This window comes from Pelophylax lessonae, assembly GCF_965119305.1.
Source record: "Pelophylax lessonae genome assembly, chromosome: 2".
Lineage (NCBI taxonomy): Eukaryota > Metazoa > Chordata > Amphibia > Anura > Ranidae > Pelophylax > Pelophylax lessonae.
Window position 1 is genome coordinate 439,302,325 of NC_138769.1, and position 15,267 is coordinate 439,317,591.

Here is a 15,267-nt window from a genome sequence, read left to right on the forward strand (position 1 = left end):
ATTACATACGCGATAACTTACAACCCCTCTTTGCATTGTTGAAATCCAAGACCCAGACGTGGGCGCGCCTTCCTTTGGGGGTGCGTGGCCGAGTTAACCTCGTCAAAATGGTGCTACTCCCCAAACTATTGTACATCTTATGGCAGTCTCCGATATACCTCCCCCTTAAGTTTTTCCTTCAGATCGATTCTATCCTCAAGCCTTTTATATGGGGCTCTAGTAGACACAAATTGGCCTGGAGGAAACTTAAGAATCCCACTGACTTGGGCGGCCTCGCCCTTCCTGATTTCAATTTGTACTACTTGGCCTCGCAATTGTCCCACTTCTTCCACCTTCACAACTCCGATAGGGAGAGGTTTCTGGCTCTCCTCACTCCTGCCTGGGCCCTTGCATCTGCGGATCCCCTGTCACTGGTTCTGATGGGCATGCGGGGCGCCGCGTCCCGTGGGGACCGCACTTCCATGCTGTTCCAGTACAGGCGTGTCTGGGACGTGGTATCCGCTAAATTAGACGTTCCCCGGCTTCATGCACACACGCCTCTGTGGCATAATACTAGCCTCCCCGAGTATGCCTCTATCCCGGATGCACATGTCTGGGTCCAGTATGGAATCAGCTATCTTGCTCATATAATCACTAATGGCACCCTTACGCCCTTTGACGCCCTGAAAAGCCAGTATGACCTTCCCAACCATATGTTCTTCAGATACCTGCAGATTAGGCACGCTTTCTCTGCTCAATTCCCCCGACCTATGCCCGACCTGTCCCCGATCTCGGTATTGGAGGTAGTGATGGGATCTGAATCTAAACAACTCATTTCTCATATGTATAATGCCCTTCTGCTACCAGCTTCTACAGTCTTGGCCTACGCTGTTAAAACTAAATGGGAGGGAGATGTTGGGACCATGGACGATGAGGAATGGGAAGACGCCCTCGACAATTGTCAACTGGTCTCTCCAAAACTTTCGGATCGACTAACCCAATTGTTCATCCTTCACCGGGCCTACTTGACGCCAATAATGACGGCTAAGTACCGTAGTGAGGTGTCCGGGCAGTGCCCCGTGTGTCGGCAGGAACAAGGCACCTTTTACCACCTCCTCTGGCAATGCCCGGAGATCCAGGGCTTCTGGGGACAGGTGGTTAGATTTCTTCATGACACCATGGGTTCCCCCCTGACACTGGCCCCGAAATTTTGCTTATTAGGGATACCCCCTGATGTCAGTATAGATAAATACACCACCCTGTTTTTACATGAAACGTTGTTTCTCGCCAGAAAATGTATTGCCAGTCGATGGATGAGAGACACTCCTCCTTCACTCCGGGACTGGCTCCGAGAGGTCAATACGACCCTGCCCTACAAAAAATTGGTATATACCCACAGTGGCTGCCCATCCAAATACAACAAGATCTGGGACAGATGGGTTCAGGCTCCGGAGACGTGTATATAGACCACACAATATTGGTGTGTGGTTTTTCCCTCATACTGTGTGCGGTGTTTAGGCTGTTGCTGGTCATAGACTTTGTAGAATGCCACCCGGGTTTGTTTTCTGCCTTTGCTGTATCTGGCAGTTCTTCCATCAAAATGTCTGATTGTTCTACCTGCTCATTCTCTGTTTATTGTGCTCACCCAGCTGTATTCTCATTGCATTCTCCATATGAACGGTTGTATTCTTTGTTTTCTATCTTTGCATGTAATTTCCTTGCTTTTTTTGCAATAAAGACCTTGTTAATTAAAAAAAAAAAAGCTTTGATATTAACAAATTTTGTTGCCTAGCTACTACTGCGGAGCAAAGGTCAATTACCCCATTAGTGATTATGTAGTGGCGGCGACTGTCGGAGGACGTAAGAGAAAAGGGACTTTGAGCGCTGCCCAAAAGGTCATGCAAATATACAAAATAATAAAATGTGAACATTTATTGAAACTGCATGCTAAAACATTCACAAAATTGGGAGTTGATAGAAACTATAAAACCCATGTGACACAAAACAGCAGGAGTTTTACATTATTGAGGCATATCAGAGTTAAATCCCAATGGTTCTCGTGTCCGACTATTCAGTCTTCCTCAGGGGGATAGTGGACGTTGGAGACACATTGGATCTTCTAAAGATATAACATATTGAGAAAAAAAAAATGCATGGAAAATGATTAAACTGCCCTAAATCCGTAGTACTAAATCCCAAGTACAAGGGACAAAACTGCAACCTGAGTATTTGTACTCTCATCTAACTGATGATCGCTAAATACATATAAATAAAGACAATTAAGAAAAAATTGTAACTATATCAGTCATGTTTAATTTCAGTGTTAGGAAAAAATCCAAAATGCTATTTGAAAGTCCAAAAATTCCACATACCTGTGTGTAGAGACCAATGTTCTGTATGAATTTCTAAAGAAAGACTGTAAAAACACTCTAGGTACAAGGGGTATCTCTGTAGGATCGTAGGAAAAACAGAGTCCCAATTTACCCCAAAAGAAGGGTAGACTAATGCTTTTCTTTATATGTATTTACCTATCATCAGTTAGACGAGAGTGCAAATGCTCAGGTTGCAGTTTTGTCCCTTGTACCTGGGATTTAGTATTACAGATGAATGGCAGTTCCATCATGTTCAATCTCATGGATGGACCCCCAGCATAATGTGTTTTTCTTGCATCAGCCCAGTCATTGTATGACAGACACACACACACACACACACACACACACACCTGCAAGAAAAAGTATGTGAACCCTTTGGAATGATATGGATTTCTGCACAAATTGGTCATAAAATGTGATCTGATCATCATCTAAGTCACAACAATAGACAATCACAGTCTGCTTAAACTAATAACACACATGAATGAAATGTGGTCATGTTTTTATTGAACACACCATAAACATTCACAGTGCAGGTGGAAAAAGTATGTGAACCCCTAGACTGACATCTCCAAGAGCTAATTGGAGTGAGATGTCAGCCAACTGGAGTCCAATCAATGAGATGAGATTGGAGGTGTTGGTTACAGCTGCCCTGCCCTATAAAAAACACACACCAGTTCTGGGTTTGCTTTTCACAAGAAGCATTGCCTGATGTGAATGATGCGTCGCACAAAAGAGCTCTCAGAAGACCTACGATTAGGTATTGTTGACTCGCATAAAGGTAGAAAGGGTTATAAAAGTACCTCCAAAAGCCTTGCTGTTTAGCAGTCCACGGTAAGACAAATGGTCTATAAATGGAGAAAGTTCAGCACTCCTGCTACTCTCCCTAGGAGTGGCCGTCCTGTAAAGATGACTGCAAGAGCACAGCGCAGACTTCTCAATGAGGTGAAGAAGAATCCTAGAGTGTCAGCTAAAGACTTACAAAAGTCACTGGCAAATGCCAACATCCCTGTTAGTGAATCTACAATATGTAAAACACTAAACAAGAATGGATTTCATGGGAGGATACCACAGATGAAGCCACTGCTGTCCAAACAAAACATTGCTGCAGGTTTACAGTTTGCACAGGAGCACCAGGATGTTCCACAGCAGTACTGGCAAAATATTCTGTGGACAGATGAAACCAAAGTTGAGTTGTTTGGAAGAAACACACAACACTATGTGTGGCGAAAAAGAGGCACGGCACACCAACATCAAAACCTCATCTCAACTGTGAAGTATGGTGGTGGGGGCATCATGGTTTGGGGCTGCTTTGCTGTGTCAGGGCCTGGACGGATTGCTATCATCGAAGGAAAAATGAATTCCCAAGTTTATCAAGACATTTTGCAGGAGAACTTAAGGCCATCTGTCTACCAGCTGAAGCTCAACAGAAGATGGGTGTTGCAACAGGACAATGACCCAAAGCATAGAAGTAAATCAACAGAATGGCTTAAACAGAAGAAAATACGCCTTCTGAAGTGGCCCAGTCAGAGTCCTGATTGAGATGCTGTGGCATGACCTCAAGAAAGCGATTCACACTAGACATCCCAAGAATATTGCTGAACTGAAACAGTTCTGTAAAGAGGAATGGTCAAGAATTACTCCTGACCGTTGTGCACGTCTGATATGCAACTACAGGAAACGTTTGGTTGAAGTTAAATCTGCCAAAGGAGGTTCAACCAGTTATTAAATCCAAGGGTTCACATCCTTTTTCCACCTGCACTGTGAATGTTTACATGGTGTGTTCAATAAAAACATGGTAACATTTCATTCTTTGTGTGTTATTACACTTTTGCACCGATAGTATTATATATTCTTTGGTCCTGCACATTTACCCACAAGTGCATATGCATATAAATCTGTGATCATATAACATCAACATAAACCGTTCAATGTTTACACCATTCATAAAAATCTTCTTGTGACATATCAAAAACTATAATGAAAAAAATATACATACAAAGCCTATATATCCTTCTTATGTGAATTTCCGTGCTTGCTGTAAATAATTTTATTGCTCCACCACGTGCAAATGTGAAAACGCTATGCACTCACCAAAGCCCCCAGGGACCATTAGGCATTTAATCAACTGATGTACAGTGCTTCTATAGATGACCGCGTCCTCTCATCAAGCATATATCATAGCATACTAATAGTGCAACCCAGTTTATTTCAAATCCATATCAAATCACAACCCTGCAGTAGTTGCTCTTACACAAAATGTTCCCTGACCGGCACCAGTTCTGTAGGCAAATAGCTGTCAAATAGTCACCATGCCCCAGGGAAACACTATCTCCGTGTCCAGCCTGAGTACCCCACCCGGCATGTGTTCCAGCATTCCCGGATGTGACGTCAATGATTATTCAACAGACGATAATATATATGAATTCAATACTTTTGTGGCTTAGGACAGAAGTCAAGAGATTGCAGTTACAGGATTAGGTGCCCTTTTTGATAGAATTGGCGCTGTTTTAAGGTATTTATGTCAGAACACATACCAAGCCATGAAGTCCAAGGGATTTTCTGTAGACCTCCAAGGCAGGATTGTATGGAGGCACAGATCTGGGAAAGGGTACAGAAAAATGTCTGCAGCATTGAAGCTCCCAATGAGCACAGTGGCCTCCGTCATCCATAAATGGAAGAAGTCTGGAACCATTAGGACTCTTCCTAGAGTAGGCCGCCTGGCCAAACTGAGGGATCGGAGGGGAAGGGCCTTACTCAGGGAGGTGACCAAGAACCTGATGGTCACTCTGACAGATCTCCAGCATTTCTCTGTAGAGGGAGGAGAACCTTCCAAAAGAACAACCATCTCTGCAGCACTCCACCAATCAGGCCTGTATGGTAGAGTGGCCAGAAAGAAGCCACTCCTCAGTAAAAGAGACATGACAGTCCACCTGGAGTTTGCCAAAAGGCACCTGAAGGACTCCCAGACAATAAGAAACAAAATAATCTGGTCTGATGACACAAAGATTGAACTCTTTGGCCTGCGTCATGTCTGGAGGAAACCAGGCATCCCTCATCACCTGGCCAATAGCATTTCTACAGTGAAGCATAGTGGTGGCAGCATCATGCTGTGGGGATACTGATCATTAGTGCCCTGATTGCCAGTGCAGATGTCCCCGTGTGGATTAGCCAGTTTTCGGCTCTCCTCACACACTGACACAGCTAAGCACGTGGTAAAGAGCTGCCGCGATTGGCTCTTTACCCTGATCACAGATCGCTGCCGATGCGCAGGCAGCACGAGCATGGGAGGATGTCACAACGGCCTCCCGGCAAAAGTGCAGCCGCGCTGTAGCAGTCATTCGGCTATAGTGTGGTTGCCAAGGGGTAAACGCAGGGTATTGATGTACGTGTGAACAAGCCCTAAGAGACAGCAAGCAAAGGGAAATTTAAAAAAAAAAAAAAAATCTTCCAGCTGAAATTGGACATTAAACTGATGGTTTTTAGGGCATTGTAGATCCAGATCTTGCAGATCTTGTTAAATATAAGATCCACCAGAGCATTGTATTTAATAAAGATACTTCAAAGTTATAATCTGGAATTTCACCACAGGAAGAAAGCCAACTAGATTATTGCCAACTGAACTACTCAATTTACATCCATGCATCTCACATTGATAAAACAGCAATAACTAAAATGCAAAAGAGAATCCAGAACACACCTGCAAAGTGAATCAAAGATTATATAAAACTAAAAAAACTATTTGAAAAAGTATCCGAATAACTACTAGTCATCTGCTCTGTCCACCATATTGATATTTGGCTGAGCTACAAATTCAGGAGAGCACGGATTTTGGTCAGTGGGTGTTACCTGAATCATAGTGCAGATGAGTTAGGCAGAGTGGTGTGAGATATTAAATCTATAGCAATGCATGACAAGGAAGAAGCGGTGCTTATTTATCTGCATTTGTAGTTTGTGACTGCAATCCCGTTTTACTTTCTGGAATTTGCAGTTCAACCACAATGAACTATTTTAGCAGACATTATTAATGATTTTTTTGGCTATTTCTGTGAGTAGCTTTTTTTTTTTTTATCAATAATTACTACATACTTTGCTATGCTAATGCACTCTTGTGTCTCTTGCATTGTGGATTAACATCTGAAATAGATCACAAGAAAAGCAGAGGAACAGTTTAACTACAACACATACAGAAGATTTAGTATAAAAACATTTAAGTAAAAATGCAATTGGGCTTTAGCCCTAATATATATATATATATATTATATATATATATATATACACACACACACACACACAAACCAATGTGTGAACCTCTTTCAGTAAGATTTGTGGTCTCACTATATGTGATGTGCTTCCTGCAACTGGTTTGATGGATAACCCCACCTGTTGGACAAAAATGGTACTTAAAAGTAAAACATTTTTATCCAAACTTGTTCTCAAGTCCCACCAAGAGTTCATGTTTTTCGGATACCCAAATTTAGCTTACAGTGGAGCTCCAGGCAAACAGCTACATCAATTAAGAACACTTTAGCTGACAAATAATCTCTCCAGGATTGTGGCAAAGAAACCTTCTAATACAGTCAAATATTTTAGATTTGGATTTCTGAGTCCAGAGCACCTGCTGCCATTTTTTTTTTTTTTTTTTTGTATGTGTCCCACATTTGCTGCACTGAGCTTCCCTGGCTGACTACTTTATTTTTGGTCCTCAATGTTGCCCGTTTCTTTATACTTCTCCAGGCAAGAGCTTGGACAGCACATCTGGAAACATCTCTTTTGAAATATCTGCCTGTGAGAAACCTTGTTAGTGCAGGAAGACAACCCTGTTTCCTGCTAATGTACTTGGCTTGCCATTGTGGAATACCTTTTTTTTTTTTTTTTTTTTTTTTTTTAATTTTTTTTTTTTACACTAGTCTTATGTGACCTCAGTGTGTTAGAAGAGCAAGGTTTTTGCTCACACAGTGACTTATTTTCTATTTAAAAATCTATCCTGACAGTCTTTGTTTACCTCTTACCTTATAAAGCCAGCAATAATCACCACAATCTCCCATCCAGGTCCCTCACGGTCACCACTTCAGTGCTGGGGACTGCTATTGCAGCACTGAGATGATGCCCCAAGACCACCAGTCCCCTGGGCAGGCAGTGAAGTGGACACCCGAAAGAGGAGCTTGAGCATGAAGTGATTAGAGGAGATAGCTTGGGGCTGAAGTGTCATGTGACCGTGGCCAAGTAAAAAGAGGAAGTAAAATCTGGCTTTTTTTCATTAACTCAACAGTAAGTTAAAGGAAGGTGGTGTGGGATGGGGGTCACCTTTATCACAGAGAGGGGCTTTAATGATTGTATTTTAACCTACATGTTTATCTTGTTAACCATTAGCACCTCTTTGGTAAGATTATTTATGAACTGACCCATATACTGTACCTACAAAATCCTTACCTGTGTGCAAGTGTACCTGGGAGAATTTATGTTGTTTTGCAAAGTTTGGCAAAGGGTGGACACACTAATTATTATTTTTTGTTCCCGTTTATGCAATTGGTAAATAAAAAGAATGAATTTCATTATTTTTGAAAGCATCCTCATTTACAGCTTTTTTTCATAAGTACCTAAAAATTTGCACAGTACAACGTGTACATGTATCAGAACTGGGCATTTTTCCTGGGGATCCACTTTAAAGCTCTCATGATGCAAGTTAGGGGTTGCCATCAATGACCTCCTGCAACCACTGGCTGCCTGGCTTTTACCATTTGCAACTGCAATTCATTTTCTTTCATTACTCAGAACAACTGTGCAGATCAGAAAACTCCAAGGTCCTTATCTAAAAACTTGTTCTGGGTCAGTGACTTAAAGGGCTAAAGAAATGGATTAACTTCTGCTACCACTACTTGGTTTTTGGCTACCTGGAGCAATAGGACATTGCTGGAAATTTGAGTGTATGTGGGCACCCAATACACTTGTCCTCTTACATGTGACAGCGCTGATTGGCCCAGGAGTGAGTATCACATGGGGACAGGAAAGGAATTCATAACCAACATGTAAGCTTTGACAAGTTGGTTTGAAGCTTACACAGTATTTTATTTTCTAAGTTCTGGCAGCCAGTTATAGTGGCACCGGCAAGGAAAGGTAAGTGGGTACTGCTGGGGAGGAACAAAGCTAAGATCAGGAACACCAACTGGTAGTTATCCTGGGCTAGTTACATATGCTACAAGTCTGATTTCACAACTCTAAATTCCAAAAAAACAAGGAGCTGTAAGAGTAGGGATTCACGTTTTGTCAGGGAGAATGTATAAATAAGGTTACTGTTTTCATGGATTTAATTACCCATCTAATGACTGTAGCAATATTTTGCACTGTTTTTCTGTGACCTCACTTTATTATCAACTGCTTCCCAATATATCAACAGAACAGAAATGCCTGGAAGCAAGAAGGTATCAGCCTGGAGGACCAAGGCTCACAGGGGCAGATATGTTAGTGTGCAGAGCATTCTCCAAACATACTAAACTGTTGCACCATTTGTAAAACACAATTGTCGGCCTACACTATGTCTTACCACTACCAAAGATTATATTATACAACCGTTAAGCTAGAATTAACAAAGCTGTTTATTTTCACTATGTTGTAACCATTAAATCACTGAGTTACCATGACACAAAAATGTGGTAAATGGTGGAACCATCTTATTTTCTGGACTGACATTTTACACATCTGCCCCCTAGTAAAGAGGATATAAAATCCTTTATTTAAAAAAGTAACATGCAAAAGACAATAACTCATAACAACCAACTGTACCTTGCTCTGTATATTCAAAACAAGATAAAAACCAGATTTGATCTTGGCACTACTTGTTAAACGCGTTTGGCCCCACATCCGATTATTGTTCAAATTTTGCCACCTTAAAAATAGGAGCTCCAGGCTCCTTCAGAAAAAAATTAAAAGTCAGCAGCCACAAACACTGAAGCTGCTGACTTTTAATATTAGGACACTTACCTGTCCTGGAATACAGCAGTGTCCTCCCTGGAGCCAATTTTTCAATCGGCTATAAGGTGCCGCCGCCACGTCCACTGAGGGAAACCGACAGTGAAGCCTTGTGGCATTACAGCTGTTTCCCTACTGCGCTGCGCTCTGTGAATGGGCTGGCTGCAGGGGTAGCGAGTATATGTCAAAACTAGGTACCCCCCCCAAAAAAAAAAAAAGGTGCCAAATGTGGCAGTGGAGGTGCGGAGGAGGCACACAAGTGGGGCTTCCCCTTTTGGGTTGAGCTCCGCTTTATTCTCCGTAACATTTTCAACATATGCGCATTCTTAAGCAACATCACCACAAAGCTACCAATTCACTTCCTTATTATTTTTTGCTTCGATTATTGCAACTCTCTTCTAGATTGCTACCTTTACATAGGCTATTTCCCTTTCAGTCCATCATAAAAGCTGATGCCAGATTCATCCATCTTACCAGCTGCTCAGTGTCTAGCTATTCCCTCTGTGAATCCCTCGAATGGCTTCCGTTCAACCAACAAATAAAATTAAAAAAAAACTATAAACAACCTGCAAAACATCCACAAGTCCGGCCCAATCTACATTACCAACCTTGTCTCAAAATACCAACAAAATTATTCTCTTCCTAAGACCTCCTGCTCTCTAACTCCCAATATTCCTTCCTCCCATGTTCGCATCCAGGACTTCGCCACGGCCTCTCCCATCCTCTGGAACACCTTATCGCAATTTGTCTGACTATCTCCTACTCTGTCCACCTTTATGCTTTAGGTGATCCCTAAAAAACCTCAATCAGGGAGGCCTATCCTAACACTAACAAATCGTACTTTTACTTTCTCCATCAGCTGATCCCTAATAGTTATCTTTTGAATCACTTGATCTACCCTTTTAGATTGTGAGCTCCAATGAGCAGGGCCCTCTAATCATTCTTGTATTGATGTTGTATTGTAACTGTACTGTCTCCCTCCATTTTGTAATGCGCTGTGCAAACTGTCAGTGCTATATAAAAATTGTGTATAATAATAATTAAAAGTTTAAAGCTTGAGCTTAGTGGAGTATTAAATGTAAAACGTACACCTTTCTTCTATGTGCAAAGAGAAAGGGCAAATCATAAGTATAAATATCACTGCATAGATATGTGTTAAATTCACAACCATGAGTTCAGAGATATTAGCATACTGAACTAACAGTTTATTGTAGTTGTATACCCGGGTGATGGATTGCCCTTCCAAAGTTTCCTGTAAAACAGTACAAACCCCTATCCCCTAAAAAAAAAAAAAAAAAAAAAAAAATTATGGATTATTGTTTAAGATGCACCAACACAGTTTTTTTTTTCTAATTGGCGAGTATGAGTACTGAGGCTTTGCGTCCATACAAAATGAACAGGACAGGAGTGCGGTGAGATTCCTGCCCGAATCACATGCGGTTTCCCCATCGCTCCAGTGTGAACACAGGCTTGTCATAGTGATTTCAGTCTGGGTTCACACAGGAGCAATGCGGGAAACTGCATGGTATTCAGACAAGAATTGCACCGCATTACCGTTCAAATTGCATGCGATTCTTTGCAGTGCAGTTTGAGCCCATTCATTTTGTATGGACGCAAATCGTGAAAACTCGTGAGCATTCTTAAGTATTATCATATACCAGAATTAAATCTCACCAGTGAATAAAATGAGTCATTGCATCTCTTAGTCCTGGTAATTCTCTGAAATGTCAAGACGGTCTGATTCCACTTTCAAACTAGAAAATTTGCTCAAATCTCTTAAGTGAATCAAAGTTAAAGAAATAAAATTACCTCTTTCATTATCCCAAATTTTTCATGCACAATCTCTTCAACGCTTTTAATTTTGCTGAGAGTAGCTTGATGCTTGAATAACATGTCTTCCCTGTCTCGTAAACTCTGCTCCCGTTTTTTCAACTGAAGTGAATACTCATGCTGCGACAGCCTTTCTTTCTATAGAAATAATCAAATACAAAGAAATCAAATTTAAAAAAATTGTAATAAAAGTCTTTAAAGCCGTTAAGTAATATACCACAATGAACTTTAACACAAATAAATTATATAACATTATACAATAGATCACTATATATTTTACAATAATTTCCCAATAAACTTGAGTCATTCTGGTTTGTTGCACATACAGCCAGATTTAAAACTTGCATGCCTTCTAAATAAACAGACCTGTTGTACTTAATCTGTCAGATTCATATATAGTGGTGGGTTCATAACACCAACACATACACAACTGAAATGCTGTACTTTGTTAAACAAAAAGAGGCCCACACTAAATCACTACTACCTAAAATACAAAAAAACGTAACCTTAGATTAGCCACCTACCCGCTACAAATGGAACATTTGGAATATTCATAAGTAAGGTTTTATTTTTAGCAGATTACAGCTCCATTTAAATCTACTATCCAACCCTTTTTACTTTAACATTTTGCTGGAAACCAATTTAAAGAAGAACAAGTATCACCACATTTAAAAAATAGTTGGTGAATCTCCCAAGGGACCAAGTACATGTAAGCACATGATCCTGTTTTAATAGATGCTTGAGTTGCAGAGCTAGAGTGGGTTAACAGCACGTCATTCCTCTCCAACACTGTTTGACCACGCTGCTCATGTGGAGACAAATATTTATTTAGGTCTAACTAAAGCTGCTTATACATTATACAATTTTCTTATTCAATTTCCTTTAGATTTACATTCAACTATACAGTGCAAGGGCCTGCCTGATTGCATACAAATTAAGTGTTTAGGTTTGACCTCATATTATATGGTTTTGGTAAATTTTAAGGGAAAACTGTACAAGAAAATGGAATAATGCATGGCCAGCGTAAACGTGATTGACTCTGACTCTGCTGTAAAGGAGCGCCGTCATACAGCACAGCAAGGGTCAGCTGGGATAATAAAACAAGCACTATTCTGCCATAGTCATTGCGGTGTATGCTTATTAGCAGCTGGCTGCTAGTACACATATACTGCATGACTGTGGCAGAACATTTTCAATGTTTACTAGCAGCCAGCTGATCACACAGCACCTCCAGTGCTGATAGATCAGTCAGCTGACAAGTGATATTTGATCAGCCAGCTGATAATATACATATGCTGTGCAGAATTTACTAGAGGCCTTCCAACGCCAACTGCGCCCCTCCAGTTTCTCTCAGCGATCTCCATGTGTCCATTGAATACCAGCGAACGGTGCTGAGCGCCGCTGTCAGACACAGGCTGGTACCAGCCAGCAGTCCCATCACACAAAAAAAAGGTTCACCCTGGGCAACAGACTCAAATTGCAGGTCTTCTGTTCACTGTGGATGGGGAGAAATGAGAGGACATGAGGGAGGAGTCTTCCAGGACCTCTAACAAATGGATGTTCTACATACTAAAGAAATGAGCTGTGTGTATCCATTTGACTGCGATCGCATGTCTACCTGTCTTGTCCCAACCAATGCCTATATTTCTCTAATAAGGGCTGTGTCCACTCAGCAGCCCTATCTAGATATCCCTGCATTGGAAATCTGCCAGTTGTTGTCCTTACAGTACAGAATCTGCCAGATATGTTTGTATTCCTAACAGTTCAGGATTTGCCAAACATCACTGTATTGGAGGATTGTGCCAGTTGTGTTCCATTCAGAAAAGGCTCTGCCAAATATCACTGAACTCATGTTACAGTGCAGGCTCTACCAGATATCCCTTTATTCATAAACTGCAAAGTGTATGGCCATCTTTACAGTGTATAATCTGTTAGTTATTCCTGTATATTGAACAAGCAGGATCTGCCACTGTATTCCCAGTTGCCGAAAAATGCTGCAGGCAAGTTATACAAAATTTTTTCTCTCAAAATCAGTGCTGGCGGGGCCGTGTTATCCAAATCCAAAGTGGTAACAGCTGTGAAGGATTTCTTTCATCTAAATCATTATTTGAAATGATGCTGTCAGATAGGCATTTTAGAAATATTAGGGTGCACACAAACAGATTTAGAGACAATTATTTGTCCTGGAGGGCTATAAATATAAATAAATGCGAATATAAAATCTAGCGCTTAACTGCTGAATAGACAGGTTTTGTGCAATAGTGGAAGGTAGAATGCATTGGGTTTGAACAACGCTTTTAAAAGTATTGTGAATTTTCTTCGTTTTGTTTTTTTAAATGGCGTGGGGTTCCCCCCAAAATTCATATTGGACCCTTATCCAAGCATGCAGTCCAGGAAGTCAGGAGAGAGTGGGGACGAGCGCCCTCCTTCTCCTGAACCATACCAGGCCACATGCCCTCAACATAGGTGGGGAGCTTTGGGGTAGGGGGGGCCCCCCCAGATCCCACCCCTCCATGTGAATGAGTATGGGGTTCTCATTTACCAAAAAAAGTGTAGTGTAAATAAACACAGGAGGCAGTTTTTGTCCTTTATTAGCTTCGCCACCTCTCGCCACTAAAAAAGTAAGGGGCAGGTCCAGCTGGTGACTGCCACCGTCATTCGATGAGAGCCTTCGTTAGGTGCGGACCCGATTTTTTTTTTTTTTTTTACCTGAGTTGGTGGGCGGTGTTCATCATGATGGACACTGCATTTACACCTTTTAATAAAGGACTTATCAAAAAACTGTCTCCTGTGCTTATTTGCACTACACTTTTTCTGGTGAATGAATAGGAGGATGTACCCCATACTCATTTACATTGAGGGGAGGGGCCAGGATCTTGTTAAAGGTGGCTTCCAGATTCCAAAGAGCACCCCCCACACACACAGCCAGGGTTGTGGGAAGAGGCCCTTGTCTACATCAACCTGGGGATGAGGTGCTTTGGGGGGGGGGGGGGGTGTTGTTATGTCTGTTGGATAAGTGCCAAAAAATACCTGTTGTTAATGTCATAAATTCAGAGCTATCCTGTGTTCGGTGCTCATTTCCTGTATTATCCCAAGGAGAGTAATTAGCCTTCCCGGTCCTTTCCATACAACTACAAAATTTATACCCTTTATGTTGTGAAGATGGGAGAGTGGGTGAGTCTGATTAGTTTGGCTGACAACATTTCATTTAAAAAAAATACTGTGTGTTTAAGCCTACAACAGGATTCATTAGTGGAGTGCATTTCAAAATGTATTTTTCTGTATTTGCAAAGTCTTTAAAGGGATGAACATAGGGAAATGGAAAACATGGGTGTTTTCTATATGCTGGTTTCAGGTATAGTGATATAAATGAAAAACTATAGGTTACCTGCAATTTCTGGTAGATTTCTGACAACTCTTCATAAATATCGCGGACCTCAGAAGATAAAATACTCGGGAACTTTAAGGAACTGTTGTGTGGTCTTCTCAGATTCAGCTTATTTGTAAGAGGGCTGTTAGTATCCAGAGATGGCTCGGTACAAGTGTTGCCTACCAGATGAGAAGGCAATGTGACATCTATAAAACAAACATCAATAAAGACTCTCTAAGACAAATCACTAAAAAAAAAAAAAAAAAAAATATTACAAAGCATGTGTAAAGATTGATCAAAATTTTTTTGGTTAGTTCTGGATAGATTTGAAAAAGGTTAGAAGTTACAGCTCTGTGAAGAGAATTACACATCTTTAGCAATGAATGGTAACGTTTAGGTGTTTAGGCATAGAAAGCCATGTTAATAGCTGAACCACTACTATATTTACCTGTCTCTGTGTACAGATGAGTATTATAATTCTGAATAGGACAAACCTCTTCATCACTCTGGTCTGCTATATCCATCTGACTTAAATCATATTCATAATCGATCCTATCAGAATTGAAAGAATTGTTATTCAGTGAAGGCCAGGTTATTTCTAGTCATACGAATAGATCCTAATAGACTTTCTATGGGTACAAAAGACACTTTTACTCTGCATATTGATATTTTTAGGATACCACTGTTGTTGAATCGAAATGAGACATGTTTTGACATTTTGTATAATTATTATTATATTGCTTAGTA

General features: G+C 41.0%; 1 protein-coding gene across 1 annotated transcript in view; it reads right to left on the bottom strand.

Annotated features, from left to right (window-relative positions):
• The window catches only part of CCDC138 (coiled-coil domain containing 138), a 79,087-nt gene that overhangs the window by 48,673 nt on the left and 15,147 nt on the right, over positions 1-15,267 (bottom strand). The window contains exons 3-5 of the mRNA XM_082244725.1: positions 14,969-15,072; positions 14,539-14,726; positions 11,130-11,288 (exon numbers count right to left, since the gene is read on the bottom strand). Of these exons, the coding sequence (XP_082100851.1) occupies positions 11,130-11,288; positions 14,539-14,726; positions 14,969-15,072 (451 nt within the window). The remainder of the gene's footprint in view (positions 1-11,129; positions 11,289-14,538; positions 14,727-14,968; positions 15,073-15,267) is intronic.